We start from the raw sequence: 13,747 nt of genomic DNA, 5'->3' as shown, positions 1-13,747 counted from the left end.
CGTTCCTGTTAATTGCCATTTCTTAATTACATTAGCAACTACCAAACAAAAAGCTAGTTTCCCTTCAAATGTCCAAAATAATGTTTCTTCATCTTCATCTTTTGGAGATTCAGTTCCTCGTCTACTCGCTTAACACTTCTACACACAGGTGCCCAAACATTTACAAGCCATTGTATGAAACCGAGAACACCATAATAATGATAAAGTCCACTCTGGAAAAGTTTGGTTTAGTGTCTGTATGATTATTATGATCATTATCAGACATCAGGAGTTATCAATTTCATCACACCAGTTCTCATTAGCATAATAACCTTCATCATAAGTCATCACCAGAACAATCGTACACATTTTAATTAATGTGCATTCTCACATTTAATTATCTTTAAAAGCTTATGATCTTTTTTTGCATTTTTTAAACGTTTTTTTTAATGAGGATTGTATCATTTAAATCGAAAAATGAGTAAATAAACAAGTAAAACAAACGTAAAGTCAAATATAAATGAATAAATATATTAATTTATAAAATATATGTTTAATTAATAAAAAAAATTATAATAACTAATTATAGTTCTTCATCTTCATCATCATCATCATCATCATCATCATTATCATAACAACAACGGAAGAGCCTCATCTCCATCACGGACGTGCTCGGCCTTACGTGCGTTCCGTGATATCTACGCTGGACAAAATACGCGCAACGCGATTGGCACATTAATCCATTAGTCACCAGCCTGAGCCAATCCAATCGCGCTCTGCTCGTTCTACGCGTTCGCTCCGACCAATCAGACGGCTCGTTGCTCTGCATTGGGCGGGACAACTGCCCCTTCAGCGTTCAGCCATGGAGGAGTAGCCGTAGCGATCTTTTTAAGCATATTTGCAAATAACGAAGAAAACCCAGAAACTACAGAAAGGACAAGGTTGAGGAAGCGGCAGAAACCGAAGCAGGAGGTAAATGCACGTCATGCTTCTCGTGGGGGCGACCAGCTTTTTGTTTGAGGTGGGTTTTGTGGTGGGTTTTGCAGACTGCCGTCGTCGGACATGTTGTTGACTGAGTTTCTGTACGGTGTATGGAGGAGGGCAGCAGCAGGCAGGAAGAGTGAATGTCAAAAAAACGGCACGTATGCCGTTCAAACAGGCTGTATAATGATGGCGGGGGTTTAATTACGAGGATTTGCACGACGGTGCTTTAATAATCCGTGTCGGACTGGAAGATTACATCCTAAATAGCAGCACTGCTGGCGCGAGCTTCGCTTCGTGCACAAAGGCCATTTAAAGCTTCTCCTGCTTCCTCGCCGATCCGCCGGCACTTCCCCGCAGACCCTCAGCCTCTCGTTTTGGGGTTAAATGCTGGGTTTTACAGCCCTTAAAACGTCGTTAGTGGTTGTAAATCCAAAAAGTGACGCTTTAAAATCCTAAATTCATCGTAAACCTGGTGGTTAGCTTCGTAGTAGCCACTTTTGCCCGATCCCGATCCGGAACGTAGAAGTCCGCTCCGGGATTGTGATCCAACTGCCTGGGCAGCTCTGCTGCAGCAGAGCTGCCCAGGCAGTTGGATCACAATCCCGGAGCGGACTTATACGTTCCGGATCGGGATCGGGCATCATTGGTATCAGCGTGCTACCTTTGTTGTTGTAGGGCTGCTTGTGTCATTAATCCTAATAACGAGGCAGTTTAACAGCATATAGTCACAGAAATCGGGCATAAAATGTTGGATCAACAAGTTTTTGGTATTTTTAAAGCAGTAAATCGTCGTTTTCTACCCATATAGCTAGCTAACTAACTTGTCAAGCCTGCAGGTGGAAGTAAGGCTGCCTGGCTGAGCTGATATACAAATGGGCCCCGAATGGCCCCACATGGCCCCACATGGCCCCTGTCCCACACTCGCTGCTTTGTGTACGTAGGGAAATTGGGAGAGCTTGAGGCCGTTTTGTGAATGTGTGCAAATGAAAACGAAAGAGCCTTAGATAAAAGTAATGGACACTTTGGCTAATGCCATATCATGTTCATATCTCTCACTTGTGATGTGTTTGTTGTAGTTTATCAACATTAAAGTCTAGCTATATTGTCTTTAAAAATCTTGAGAGATTTTTGAGATATAATTATCTGTTTTTGCTGAGTCCACTGTCTCTGGTGTAATATGAGTTTACCTCTGGGATTAATAAAGTTGGCTGTCTGGTTGGTTGTCTATATAGCTGGCAGGCTGGCAGTCTGTATAGCAGGTTGACTGGTTGTCTGTCTATATGGCTGGCTGGTTGGCTGTATATCTGGCTGGTTGTCTGGCTGGCAGTCTGTATAGCAGGCTGTCTATATAGCTGGCAGGCTGGCAGTCTGTATAGCAGGTTGACTGGTTGTCTGTCTATATGGTTGGCAGGCTGGCAGTCTGTATAGCAAGCTGGTTGACTGGTTGGCTGTCTATATAGTTGGCAGGTTGACTGGTTGTCTGTCTATATGGCTGGCTGGTTGGCTGTATGGCTGGCTGGTTGGCAGACAGGCTGTCTATATAGTTGGCAGGTTGACTGGTTGTCTGTCTATATAGCTGGCTGGTTGGCTGTATAGCTGGCTGGTTGACAGGCTGGCAGTCTGTATAGCAAGCTGGTTGACTGGTTGGCTGTCTATATAGCTGGCTGGTTGGCAGACAGGCAGTCTATATAGCAGGCTGGTTGTCTGGCTGGCAGTCTGTATAGCAGGCTGTCTATATAGTTGGCTGGTTGGCAGTCTGTGTAGCAGGTTGACTGGTTGTCTGTCTATATGGTTGGCAGGCTGGCAGTCTGTATAGCTGGCTGGTTGACAGGCTGGTAGTCTGTATAGCAAGCTGGTTGACTGGTTGGCTGTCTATATAGTTGGCAGGTTGACTGGTTGTCTGTCTATATAGCTGGCTGGCTGTCTATCTATATAGTTGGCTGGTTGGCTGGCTGGCAGTCTGTGTATTTGGCTGGCTGGCAGTCTGTGTAGCAGGCTGGTTGGCAGTCTGTGTAGCAGGTTGACTGGTTGTCTGTATATATGGCTGGCTGGTTGGCAGTCTGTATAGTAGGCTGGTTGGCTGTATAGCTGGCTGGTTGGCAGGCTGGCAGTCTGTATAGCAAGCTGGTTGACTGGTTGGCTGTCTATATAGTTGGCAGGTTGACTGGTTGTCTGTCTATATAGTTGGCAGGTTGACTGGTTGTCTGTCTATATAGCAGGCTGGTTGGCAGACAGGCTGTCTAAATAGCAGGCAGGTTGACTGGCTGTCTGTCTATATAGCTGGCTGTCTGTCTGTCTATATAGTTGGCTGGCTGGCAGTCTGTATGGCTGGCTGGCTGTCTATATATTTGGCTGGCTGGCAGTCTGTATAGCAGGCAGACAGGCTGTCTGTATAGCAGGCTGGTTATCTGGTTGTCTGTCTATAACAGGCAGGTTGACTGACTGTCTGTCTATATAGCTGGCTGGTTGGCTGTCTGTATAGTAGGCTGGCTGGTTGGCAGACAGGCTGTCTCTATAGCAGGCTGGTTGTCTGGCTGGCTGTCTGTATAGCAGGCTGGTTGTCTGGCTGGCTGTCTGTATAGCAGGCAGGCTGGCTGTCTATATAGCAGGCAGGCTGGCAGACAGGCTGTCTATATAGCTGGCTGGTTGGCTGGCTGTATAGTTGGCTGGTTGGCAGACTGACTGTCTATCTGGCCGTCTGTCTATGTAGCAGGCTGGTTGTCTGTCTGTCTAGCAGACTCTCTGTCTGGCTGTATAGCGTTCTGGCTGCATTGCAGGCTGTCTAGCTGCCATCCTGTCTGACTGTAAAGCAGGCTGTTTATCGGCCTGTCGGTATAGCAGTGTTTCTGTCTAGCAGCCTGTCCCTGTCTGTCTTCATATATCCGTCAGTTTGTTGTATAAATCTCTCCATTTAGCTGTCTGTCTAGTAGTCTATCTATCAGGCAGTCTGTATTTGCAGGCCTACTAAGGCATAGCTAAATCTTAAGGCCTGCACCTAGAAAGGGGCCCAGTAACGAGATAACAGTAGCTTTAACATGGTAAACATATACTGTTGATGTGATTATGCAGGCGATTGCTCAGCTTCACGGTAACAGCATGTACTCTGTCATAACATGTCTGTTTCCTTTGAATATGTTTGAATACTGTTGAAGTGAGACGGGCAGCCTGAAACCACACTGAATGACAAGCTATTAAAAAAATAAATAAAATATGGTAGAAATAAAAGCAAAACTCATCAGGTGTCGGATCTCAGATGTCAGTACTGACTCACTTGTAGATCTGCATTGGAACTTCTTACTGTATCCAGCATCTATCAGGAACTAAGGTGTGTTGGACTGGTTCTTCTTCTTTGCTCTGAAGTGGGAGGTGTGAGCTACCTAGAAAAGGAGAAGTGAATGTTAATGACCTGAATGTGAGCAATTTAAATAAATAAATAAAGGACTCATTTCCCTATCAAAATACTTTCTGTAAAATGCAAATCAGCAGTATTTGAAGGACCCGTGTGTGTGTGTATATATATATATATATATATATATATATATATATATATATATATATATATATATATATATATATTTATTTGTCCTCTCATGATTTGGTGTGTGTTGTTTTATCAATCCAAATGATGTCATTGATTTACCAAATTAATGCCTCTCCTCTTTGTCCCTTTAGCGTTAGCCTACCTGCACTTATGTCGGTGGAAAACTCCACAGATGAAACCATGGATTCAACTTCAGCTCCAGACCCCGACTCGAGCCCACAGGAGGTGCCTGAACAAGACCTGGCTCCTGACCCGACTTCAGAGGCCCCGGAGCCCAGCCCACAGTCACCTGAGGAACCGGCCGTAGAAGCGACCCCAGCCCCTGCACCTCCACCAGCCGCGAACTCGGCCTGCAAGATCATGACTTTCCGGCCGACCATGGAGGAGTTCCAGGACTTTGCGAAGTACATCACGTACATGGAGGCCCAGGGAGCGCACCGCGCCGGCTTGGCCAAGGTATAACCCTGATTTTTACTCTGGGTTAAACATTTACGTTCTCCAGTACCGGAGAACCACAGACCTGCAGAGTTCAGGGTTTTCAGTAATAAATTAAGCTGGTCCAGGTGCTGTAGAGAGGGAGGCGCTGAACTGTGCCGTGTCCTTCATCTCTTTTGTTTCTTATTTTATTTTTATTTATTTATTTATTTTATTTTATTTTAAATCCTCATCTTTTCTTCTCTTCATCTCTTCTCCTGTTTCTCATCTCTAATTATCCTTCTTATCTGTTCATCTCTTTTTAGTTTCTTCTGATCTCTTTATCTGTTTTACATCTTTTAATCCTTTTTTTTTTTATATATATCTTGTATTTTATCTGTTCTTCTCTTCTTTGGTTTCTCTCTCAATCTTTTTATCTCTTCCCTTCTTATCTTTTCCTATTTTTTTATATTTTATCTTCTTATCTCTAATTCTTCTCATCTCTTGTTTTCTGTTTCTTCTTTTTGTCTTATTGATTCTGATTCTTCTTCTCTTCTTATGTCTTCTGTAATATAATGTAAATATTTTCCTTCTGTCTTTTCTTTGTCTATTCTTCTTATCTTCTTTATATCTCTATTCTTCATATCTGTTATCTTTTTATCTCATGTCTTATTAATACTTCTTTTTTGTTTTGTTTTTTTGTTTCTCATCTCTTATTATCCTTCTCATCTGTTCATCTCTTCTGTTTGTTTTCTTCTTTTTATCTTTTCAGTTTTAGTCATCTCTTCTTTTTTTCCCCCTTTTTATAAATTTTCTATTAATCTTTTTTTTTTTTATCTTGTCTCATCTGTTTTTTGTTTTCTCTTTTTCACATCTGTTTGTTCTCTCCTTTTTTTTATCAGTTTTCTTCTCAAATTCTTCTTATCTCTTTTGTCTTCTGTTTCTTCTTATCTCTGCTTATCTTATCATTTCTTCTGATCTTTTTTATTTTTAACAATTCTGTTTCTTTGTATGTTTTCTTATCTCTTCTCTATTTTTTATTTTCTTCATCTTTTATCTCCTTTTTTTCTTGATTCTTCTTGTGTGTTTCTCTATTTTTTTCTTTTAACCTCCTTATCTGTTTCTTTTGGTTGTTTTATCTCTTTGTATCTCCCGTCTTATTACATCTTATTTTTATTTTTTTATTTTATCAATTCTGATTCTTCTTATGTCGTCTTATCTGTTTTGTCTTCTTCTTTTTCTTCTTATCAATTTCTAATCTCTTCTTTTCTTCTTGTATTCTCTCTTCTTCTTCTTGGCGTCTTTTTCCCCCTCTACTACTATGTCTTTCTTGACCTGGACAGTAACTATGCTTTAAACATTGGAATCATAAATATTTACCAGTATTTAGAGACTTGTTTTCATGGTCGGTTAAGCTGCTTTACTGACCGGAGGGCCAGCTAACCAGACCAGCGAATGTCCTCAACAGTCCAAACTAGAACATATGAATGTATAGTCCTGTTTCTTTGCCTGGACATAGTCTTTCACTAATGAGTTTCTCAGTCTGTCCGTGGTGGTATGTGGTGAAATTGTAGGAGGGCTGGAGTTCTGCTGATCGCACGTTGCATTTTGATGACTGAAGTTCTGGTCATCTCCTGTGAGCTTTCTTTCTTCACTCTGTTTAACATCCAGGTTATTCCTCCTAAAGAGTGGAAGCCCAGGCGTTCGTATGAGACGATTGAGGAGATGGTGATTCCAGCCCCCATCATGCAGGTGGTCACTGGCCAGTCTGGCCTTTTCACCCAGTACAACATCCAGAAGAAGTCCATGACGGTGGGAGAATACAGAAAACTGGCCAACAGCAAAAAGTGAGTCTACATGATGTGAGGGTTCTGCACTGAACACAGATACTGGCTCCCAGCTCTCGCAGTGTCCCAGCGTCGGAGTACTCCAGGACTAGGACTGTTCCTCTGTGTTTTCGCTGGATTGAATCTATAATAATCTATTGACCCGTTATCATCATAGCTCTGCTCCGAAACCCCTACAGACTTGTTTTACAGAACCGTAGTTCATAAGTGTAGCTCCTGATCTCCTTCTGGAAAGACTGGATGATGGACACACTGGTGTAGAAGATATTTGTTGACTAGAAAATTGCCTCCCCTTTCTGCGCAGGTACTGCACTCCTCAGCACAAAGACTTCGATGACCTGGAGAGAAAGTACTGGAAGAATCTGACGTTTGTGTCGCCGATCTACGGTGCTGACATCAGTGGATCCCTCTATGATAAGGTCAGTGAAGGAGCTCAAACAATGGGTTTAAAGGAGAAACTGAGTGCCGTTGGCACTAGAAGTGCCCACCAGGATGACTCTGGTGCTCTCTGTCAACTATGAGGATAGTTGAGGATGGTTGAGGATGGTTCGGTCCGAAATGCTAGTAATGAAGTTGTATAACTGATTGTGTGCTGGTGACGTTATGCTCATGAGATCACGTTTGATGGAGCTATCCCAGTGCTGGTGCTTCTAGTCAGGACGTTTGGCTGTTGGAAAGTTTATTGCTTAGATTTGCTAATGATGTGAAATAGTACATTTTAATCAGGCAATTCTATAATTCATAAAAAATTGCTGGTTATAATGGTAAGAATGTGAGCTTGGAGGGGAGTGGGTCTACTGTTGAGCCTTCCAGAGGTGTCATAGGCTTAAGTCAGCTATATACTGACGAATGGTGCCTACCAGACGACCCCTGTAAAGAGCTTGCGAGGTAGCTGTGTGTTAGAATATGGGTGAAGGGAATGGACTGGAACCCCAATTACCCCTCTCTCTAATCCTCCCCCTAATCCTACAAGCTGTTGAGACAAGTAAATATATACAACATAGGTTATGACCACAGATATAATTAAAACTGCATGAAAAAAAAAAAAATAAATAAATATATATATATATATATATATATATATATATATATATATATATATATATATATATATATATATATATATATATATATATATATATTCATGCAGTTTTAATTATATCTGTGGTCATAACCTATGTTATGAGATATATATATATAAGTACAAACTCTACACCATAAGTTAAACTACACATATCATTTAAATCTGTAGACATATGAGAGCCAGACCTGGGTAGCTTAGTCATCCTGTTAATTAACATTAATGTGATGTTGTCCTGCATTGTCCTGATGTTAATATTTAGTTCATATCTTGAATTTAATTTTTTTTATGTAAACAAAGCAGTTGAGCTTCTCACTGAGGGCTTTTGCTGTCCTCTAAAGCAGCATCAGTGTAATGATGATGACCTCTAGTGGTGCAAAGTACAACAACTGGGCAACCAGTTCAATCTGCTCCCTACTCACTCTGCCCATCCACTCCGTCTCAGTTTGGTATTCACATGGAGGGCTCGTCGCATTAAGGGCTGTCCCAAAATAATGAGAATGGAGGGACAGGGAACTTTAAACCCTCCAACAGCGAGCGATCACCACAGCACACTAAACCGCGACACTCCACGGAAGTGCAGCTCTGAGCAGAATGGAGGAAACACCTGATAAATATCCGGTTCCCATATCATTCATATCATATCAATAAAATATTATATGTGGTTATTCTCATTCTCGTGTAATTAGGCAAATAAACGGCAAGTGAGTTAATTGCACCCCTAATTTATACAGGCATGAATTCAGCACCCAATTTTCTCCCCATATAACACACCCATTCACTAGGACCCCGCCCCCTCACCTGCAGTGCTTCCAATACTACGAGGGTGAGGACAAGCACATGCCTCCTCCAATAGATATTAGTCAGACACCGCCTCTTTTTGAACTGCCACCTGTGCATCCACTGCATATGGAGGCATCAACCAGCAGACCCCTGCGCAAGCTGGAATTACAATGGGAGTGGCGAAGGGAGAGTGCGCCCACCTACCCATCTACCCACCCAGAGAGAGAGCGCATGGCCAGTTGTGCTTGGCTGCAATCACACACACACACATTTTTATAGCATCACTGAGCTGTGATGCACACCCTGAATTTATACCCTCCTCCTTATTTGGAGGGACCCTTCACAGCACCGAGTGTGATGCTATAGTGTCGTGTTCGGGAGGAGGGAACAGTTTAGGATAGGCTGTTGGTGTTCATGAACAAACATCCTCTCCCACATCACATGAGGGAACACACAGCTACCCATCCATACTGACATACTATCTCTAAACAAGCGTGTTTCAAAATGTGTACGTTTAGAATTGTAGGCTTTTCCCCCTTTTTCTCCCAGTTTGGTGCTACCACCTAACCATTCGTAGCTCCTCCTAGTACTGCTTATGCTCCCGCCACTAGGAGGAGGGTCAGGACTTAACACGTCTCCTTCGTGTACATGTACAGCCAGCCACCGCCTCTTTTCCAGCTGATGAGTGATCAGGAGAGAAAGCGCCATCTACCGACCTGGAGAGAGCACGGCCAATTATGCTCTCTCTGTCTCCGGCCACTGATGGCAAAGCGGGCATTTCTCTAAATGAGACCTTTAAATGTGTGTGGTAACTTCTTGTCTGTGTGTTTGGTGTGTGTGTGTGTTGCCAGGACATTACGGAGTGGAACATTGGCCATTTGAACACACTCCTTGACATGGTGGAGCAGGAGTGTGGCATCGTCATCGAGGGCGTTAACACACCCTATCTGTACTTCGGCATGTGGAAGACCACCTTCGCCTGGCACACCGAGGACATGGACCTCTACAGCGTCAACTACCTTCACTTTGGCCAGCCCAAGTCCTGGTGAGTTGTTTTGTTTGTTTGTTGATGCACAACATATTCCGTGATATACATACGCTTTAAAGCACAGTGCAGAGTTCTGGGCTGTGTTTGTATTTACTGCAGTGAAGTATAAGTGAGTTACACTCCCTACCTGTAGATAATTCTGTGATGTCTGTTTCCAGCTGAATCAAATCAAATTTTATTTATTTATTTTTTAATTTTTTAATCAAAATTATTCATTTTTGTTGACCTAATCAGACACCAGCACAGGGGCACAGTAGTAGTAGTAACCAATAGGTCAGAGACCCTCTTTCATGCTGTGTTTTACAGAAGGTGACTCACTCTGCCTGTTAAATCTGATTTGAGAAACCGTAATGATGCATTCTGGGTAGTCAGTTCTGTTGTTCTTTTCTGAGACAAACAGGATGAGTCTGAGATGAACAGCTGCAGACGGTCACACGTGGGCAGCTCCAACAGACATAATTAACACTGTTGTTTTGTTGACATTGGCTCTGACTCTGCTTCCTCATTGTTTGAGTCTCCAGAGACTCCAACGACCACAGCGCCACTGTTCAAAAGTTTGGAGTCACTGTTTTTAGTAAAGTAAGCTGGTTTGGGAGCAGAGAAGTTTGTAAAAGGATGATCTAAAACCTGTGAAACTGTCCAGGAGACGCAACCCAGCAGTAAACAAAAAAACAACATTGTTCTTAGATGTGTAAAGGAAAAAAGTTAACGGTGTACGTATTTGTCACTGTACTAAGTGTGTCCTCCGCATTTTACACATCAGTGGTAGTGAACACACACACACACACACACAAACACCCTGAGCAGTGGGCAGCCAACTACATGCGCCCGGGGAGCAGAGAGAGGGTGAAAGCCCTTGGTCAAGGGCCCAACAGTGGCAGCTTGCTGAGCCCGGGTATCGAACCCACTGCCCCTGTCTCGAACATCAAGAAAAAGTTATATTGAAAGGAATATCTACTGTAGAATGGCTCCTATTTAAAAAGTGATAATCACATTTTAAATACAGTAATGTGGAGGAACAATAATAATAATAATAATAATATTAATAAAAATCATAATAAAAATCATAATAGATATGAGATATAATAAGAAATGTCTTTTAAATCATCATTTATAAAATGGAATTAATAGAAATGTCATTTTTATTTTGAGTACTCCTTCAAATGTGCTGAATCAGAACCAGGAGCAGAACATCAGCTGCAGATGATCAGGGGTTCTGGAGGAGTCTGGAGTCTTATTTAAACCTCAGACGTTTAGTCTGGTCTGCTCTTGATTGGTGGTTGAAGTGAGTGGTGAAGATGATCACCAGCATGGCCAGATCCAGAAAGCTCTCCGAGGCCTTCAGAAAGAAGGGTGGAGATGCAGAGGAGTCTGGGAAGGGCTTCAAAAAGATCTCAGAACAGTTAGAAATTATAAGTTAAATTGTTTACAATTGATCAGATTAGACTGTCCTGCCAACTTCAAAGAAGGCTTCAGCAAGTGTCCAGAAACTTTTGCTGCTACTCCCGTTCTCTCCGCCCCTTCCTACTGCTACTCTTCTACCCTGGAAGGACTTTGAGAAGTTGAGGAGAGGAACAGAGCTTGTGGCAGAGGTTCAGTGAACAGTAGGACCTGACTGTACTTCTTGCAGATGTTTTGAGGGCGGTTATTGCAGTGATGTGTTTTTTTAATTCGTTTCTTTCGTCTCCTCCTGTAGTGTCCGGGTCACGGAGGGGAGGAGGAGGGGCAGTAGGGGAAAAAGCAGTAACGTTTAGGGGTTCTGGACGTGTCCCTGGACTTCAGGGAGCTTTAAACTGATGAATTTTGAGTCTTGGTCTGATGTAACGCAATGAAAATGACCGTAAAAAGGAAAAAAATTATAATTAATATTTGATCTTTTAATACGTTTATGCTTTTCTCAAAAAATGAACAGTCTAAAAATATGATCTGGTGTCTAGTTTGTAGTAATGAAATCCATGTTGTATAAATATGGATATAACTATTGTGTATAAAACATAATTTTTATCTAATTAAAACCTAGCAGACAGAAAATGATTGAGGACTTCAGTCAGAAATACTTCAATTTATTGAGCCCAGGAGGGAAATTATATACTGAATTTAAATAATGAATATACTGAATTCCTTATTTATTATATTTTATTTTGTACTACTACTGCAATCTAAATCCAGCACTCGTTCAGCTCCTGCTGTTTTCTTAATGTAACTCAAACAACCCCAATATTAAACCTTGTGCACTTCATCCGACTGCCACATAAGGGCACTGTAACGTCTCAATGTGGTTTTACTTTCCATCATTCAAATGTTTTTCCATGTTGCGCGATGTGTCTCGCTCTCCAGCAGCACCCTGTAGCCTGTCTTATTTATAAAGCCTGGGCTTCAGGTGAGGAGCACTGCGTTTCTCGCTTGTTGCATCACTGACGTCTGTTCGGTTTCCTAGGTTTTTTTCGAATACAGCCGAGAATCGCGTTTGGGGGGGGGGGGGGATCGATTCTGAGAAAGTGAAGGGCTTGAGTGGTGCCTCCTTCAAGATCTTCAGTCACCCACGATCCTTCACAAACCTAGAACACTAAAGCAGAGAGACAGCCATGAGTTGCAGCTGTAGGAGAGTTTGTAATGGAAATGTAATCTGCAGTACTTGGTATACCAGTGTGCTCGACGTCTGCCCTACCCCAGCTACAGCCTGAAGTTCAGAGGAGGAACTATGGCTGGAAAGGGTGCGGCCAGTGGCCACTAGGTGGTGCTACTGCACTGTGAGGAATCCTACAGATGTGCATGGTGTTTGTGTGAAGTTGGTTTTAAATCTTCGATGGATAAATTAGCAGCTGCAGGGTCGTGTTGATGCTACACCAGTACACACGGCATTGGATAGCTTCCACACCTGGAGCAGCGCCGTCGCTTGACCATATGCACTGACCTCTCTGAGAACGCGGCCCTGGGTCGGAAAAGGAACGCTAGTGTGAAAAGGCCTGATCTCCTTTAGATCAACCTTTAGATCAACCTTTAGATGCTGCTTCTGGAGCTCTCGACGTGTCCACAAATGCATGCATGCATACAGCTGTCCATGAGAGGGCGCTCAAAGCGTGATTTGTGTTTACAGCAGTGCTGTAAAAGACTGTAGGGGGAGCCCAGGAGCCAAAGTACAGTACAAATTCTCGCATAATGCAGATTTTTTTTTTTTTTTTAAAGAAGGAAGGACGGCGGCCTGCTTGAGACTTGAGCTGCGACTTTACAGGAGAAGATGAAGCTGTAGAAGTTCAGGGGTTTTATTCCGGGCAGTTTTGGAGAGTTTCTGTTGTGGATTCGTCTGGAGGCGTGAAGTGATGAGCAGCTGCAGTTTCCAAATGCATAAAACGAACAAACAAAAAGCTCCTGTTTTCTTCTAGAGACTCATTCATCCTCATAAAGCCCTCCTCCTCCTCCTCCTCCTCCTCCTCTCACAGCTGCTCTCACACACATTCTCTCTCTCACCCTTTCTTCAATCTGGCCAGACCCTCCCTGCTATTATTGATTAAGGTGTGTGTAAGTTAGTGATGCTGCTTTTATACTCCAGTTTATGCATCTCACTCTCTCTGTCTGTCTCGCGCTCGCTCTCTGTCTGTCGCTCTCTCTCTCTCTCGTGTTTCCTCTCTCATCTATGTTCTATGAAGTGGCTGCTGATGAAAGAACAGCCTTAAATGGAGTTTAACTGAAGTTTAGAGAGAGAGAGAGAGAGAGAGAGAGAGAGGGAGAGGGAGAGGGAGAGGGAGAGGGGGCAGGTGGTTGTATTCTGTTCTGCTGAAAGGGTTTAGATAAACGCGTCGGCCTCATGGGGGCTCTGGTACACCCCTCTATACTTTCACTTCTGCTCTCGCGCTCCTTTCTTCCTGCTTTCTTTTGCTCTCTCTGTCTCTCGTCTTTTCTTTGCGCTCTCTCTCTCTCTCTCTCCTCTCTCTCTCTCTCTCTCTCTCTCTCTCTCTCTCTCTCTCTCTCTCTCTCTCTCTCTCTGCTAAAAATTTGAAAGCGTGATTGAGGTAACAGCAGATAGCAACGGTTGCCAAGCAGTGATTAGTGGACTAAGGAAATAAATCAGT

General features: G+C 42.9%; 1 protein-coding gene across 1 annotated transcript in view; it reads left to right on the top strand.

The window, feature by feature from the left end:
• The first annotated feature begins 848 nt into the window (after positions 1-848).
• Positions 849-13,747, top strand: part of kdm4b (lysine (K)-specific demethylase 4B) — a 38,662-nt gene continuing 25,763 nt past the window's right edge. The window contains exons 1-5 of the mRNA XM_072659778.1: positions 849-951; positions 4,636-4,960; positions 6,590-6,765; positions 7,070-7,184; positions 9,481-9,674. Of these exons, the coding sequence (XP_072515879.1) occupies positions 4,655-4,960; positions 6,590-6,765; positions 7,070-7,184; positions 9,481-9,674 (791 nt within the window). The 5' untranslated portion in view covers positions 849-951; positions 4,636-4,654. The remainder of the gene's footprint in view (positions 952-4,635; positions 4,961-6,589; positions 6,766-7,069; positions 7,185-9,480; positions 9,675-13,747) is intronic.

Source organism: Salminus brasiliensis, chromosome 17 (assembly GCF_030463535.1).
Source record: "Salminus brasiliensis chromosome 17, fSalBra1.hap2, whole genome shotgun sequence".
NCBI lineage: Eukaryota > Metazoa > Chordata > Actinopteri > Characiformes > Bryconidae > Salminus > Salminus brasiliensis.
Note: the sequence above shows the minus strand (reverse complement) of the source record. Positions and strands in the feature narration are given on the sequence as shown.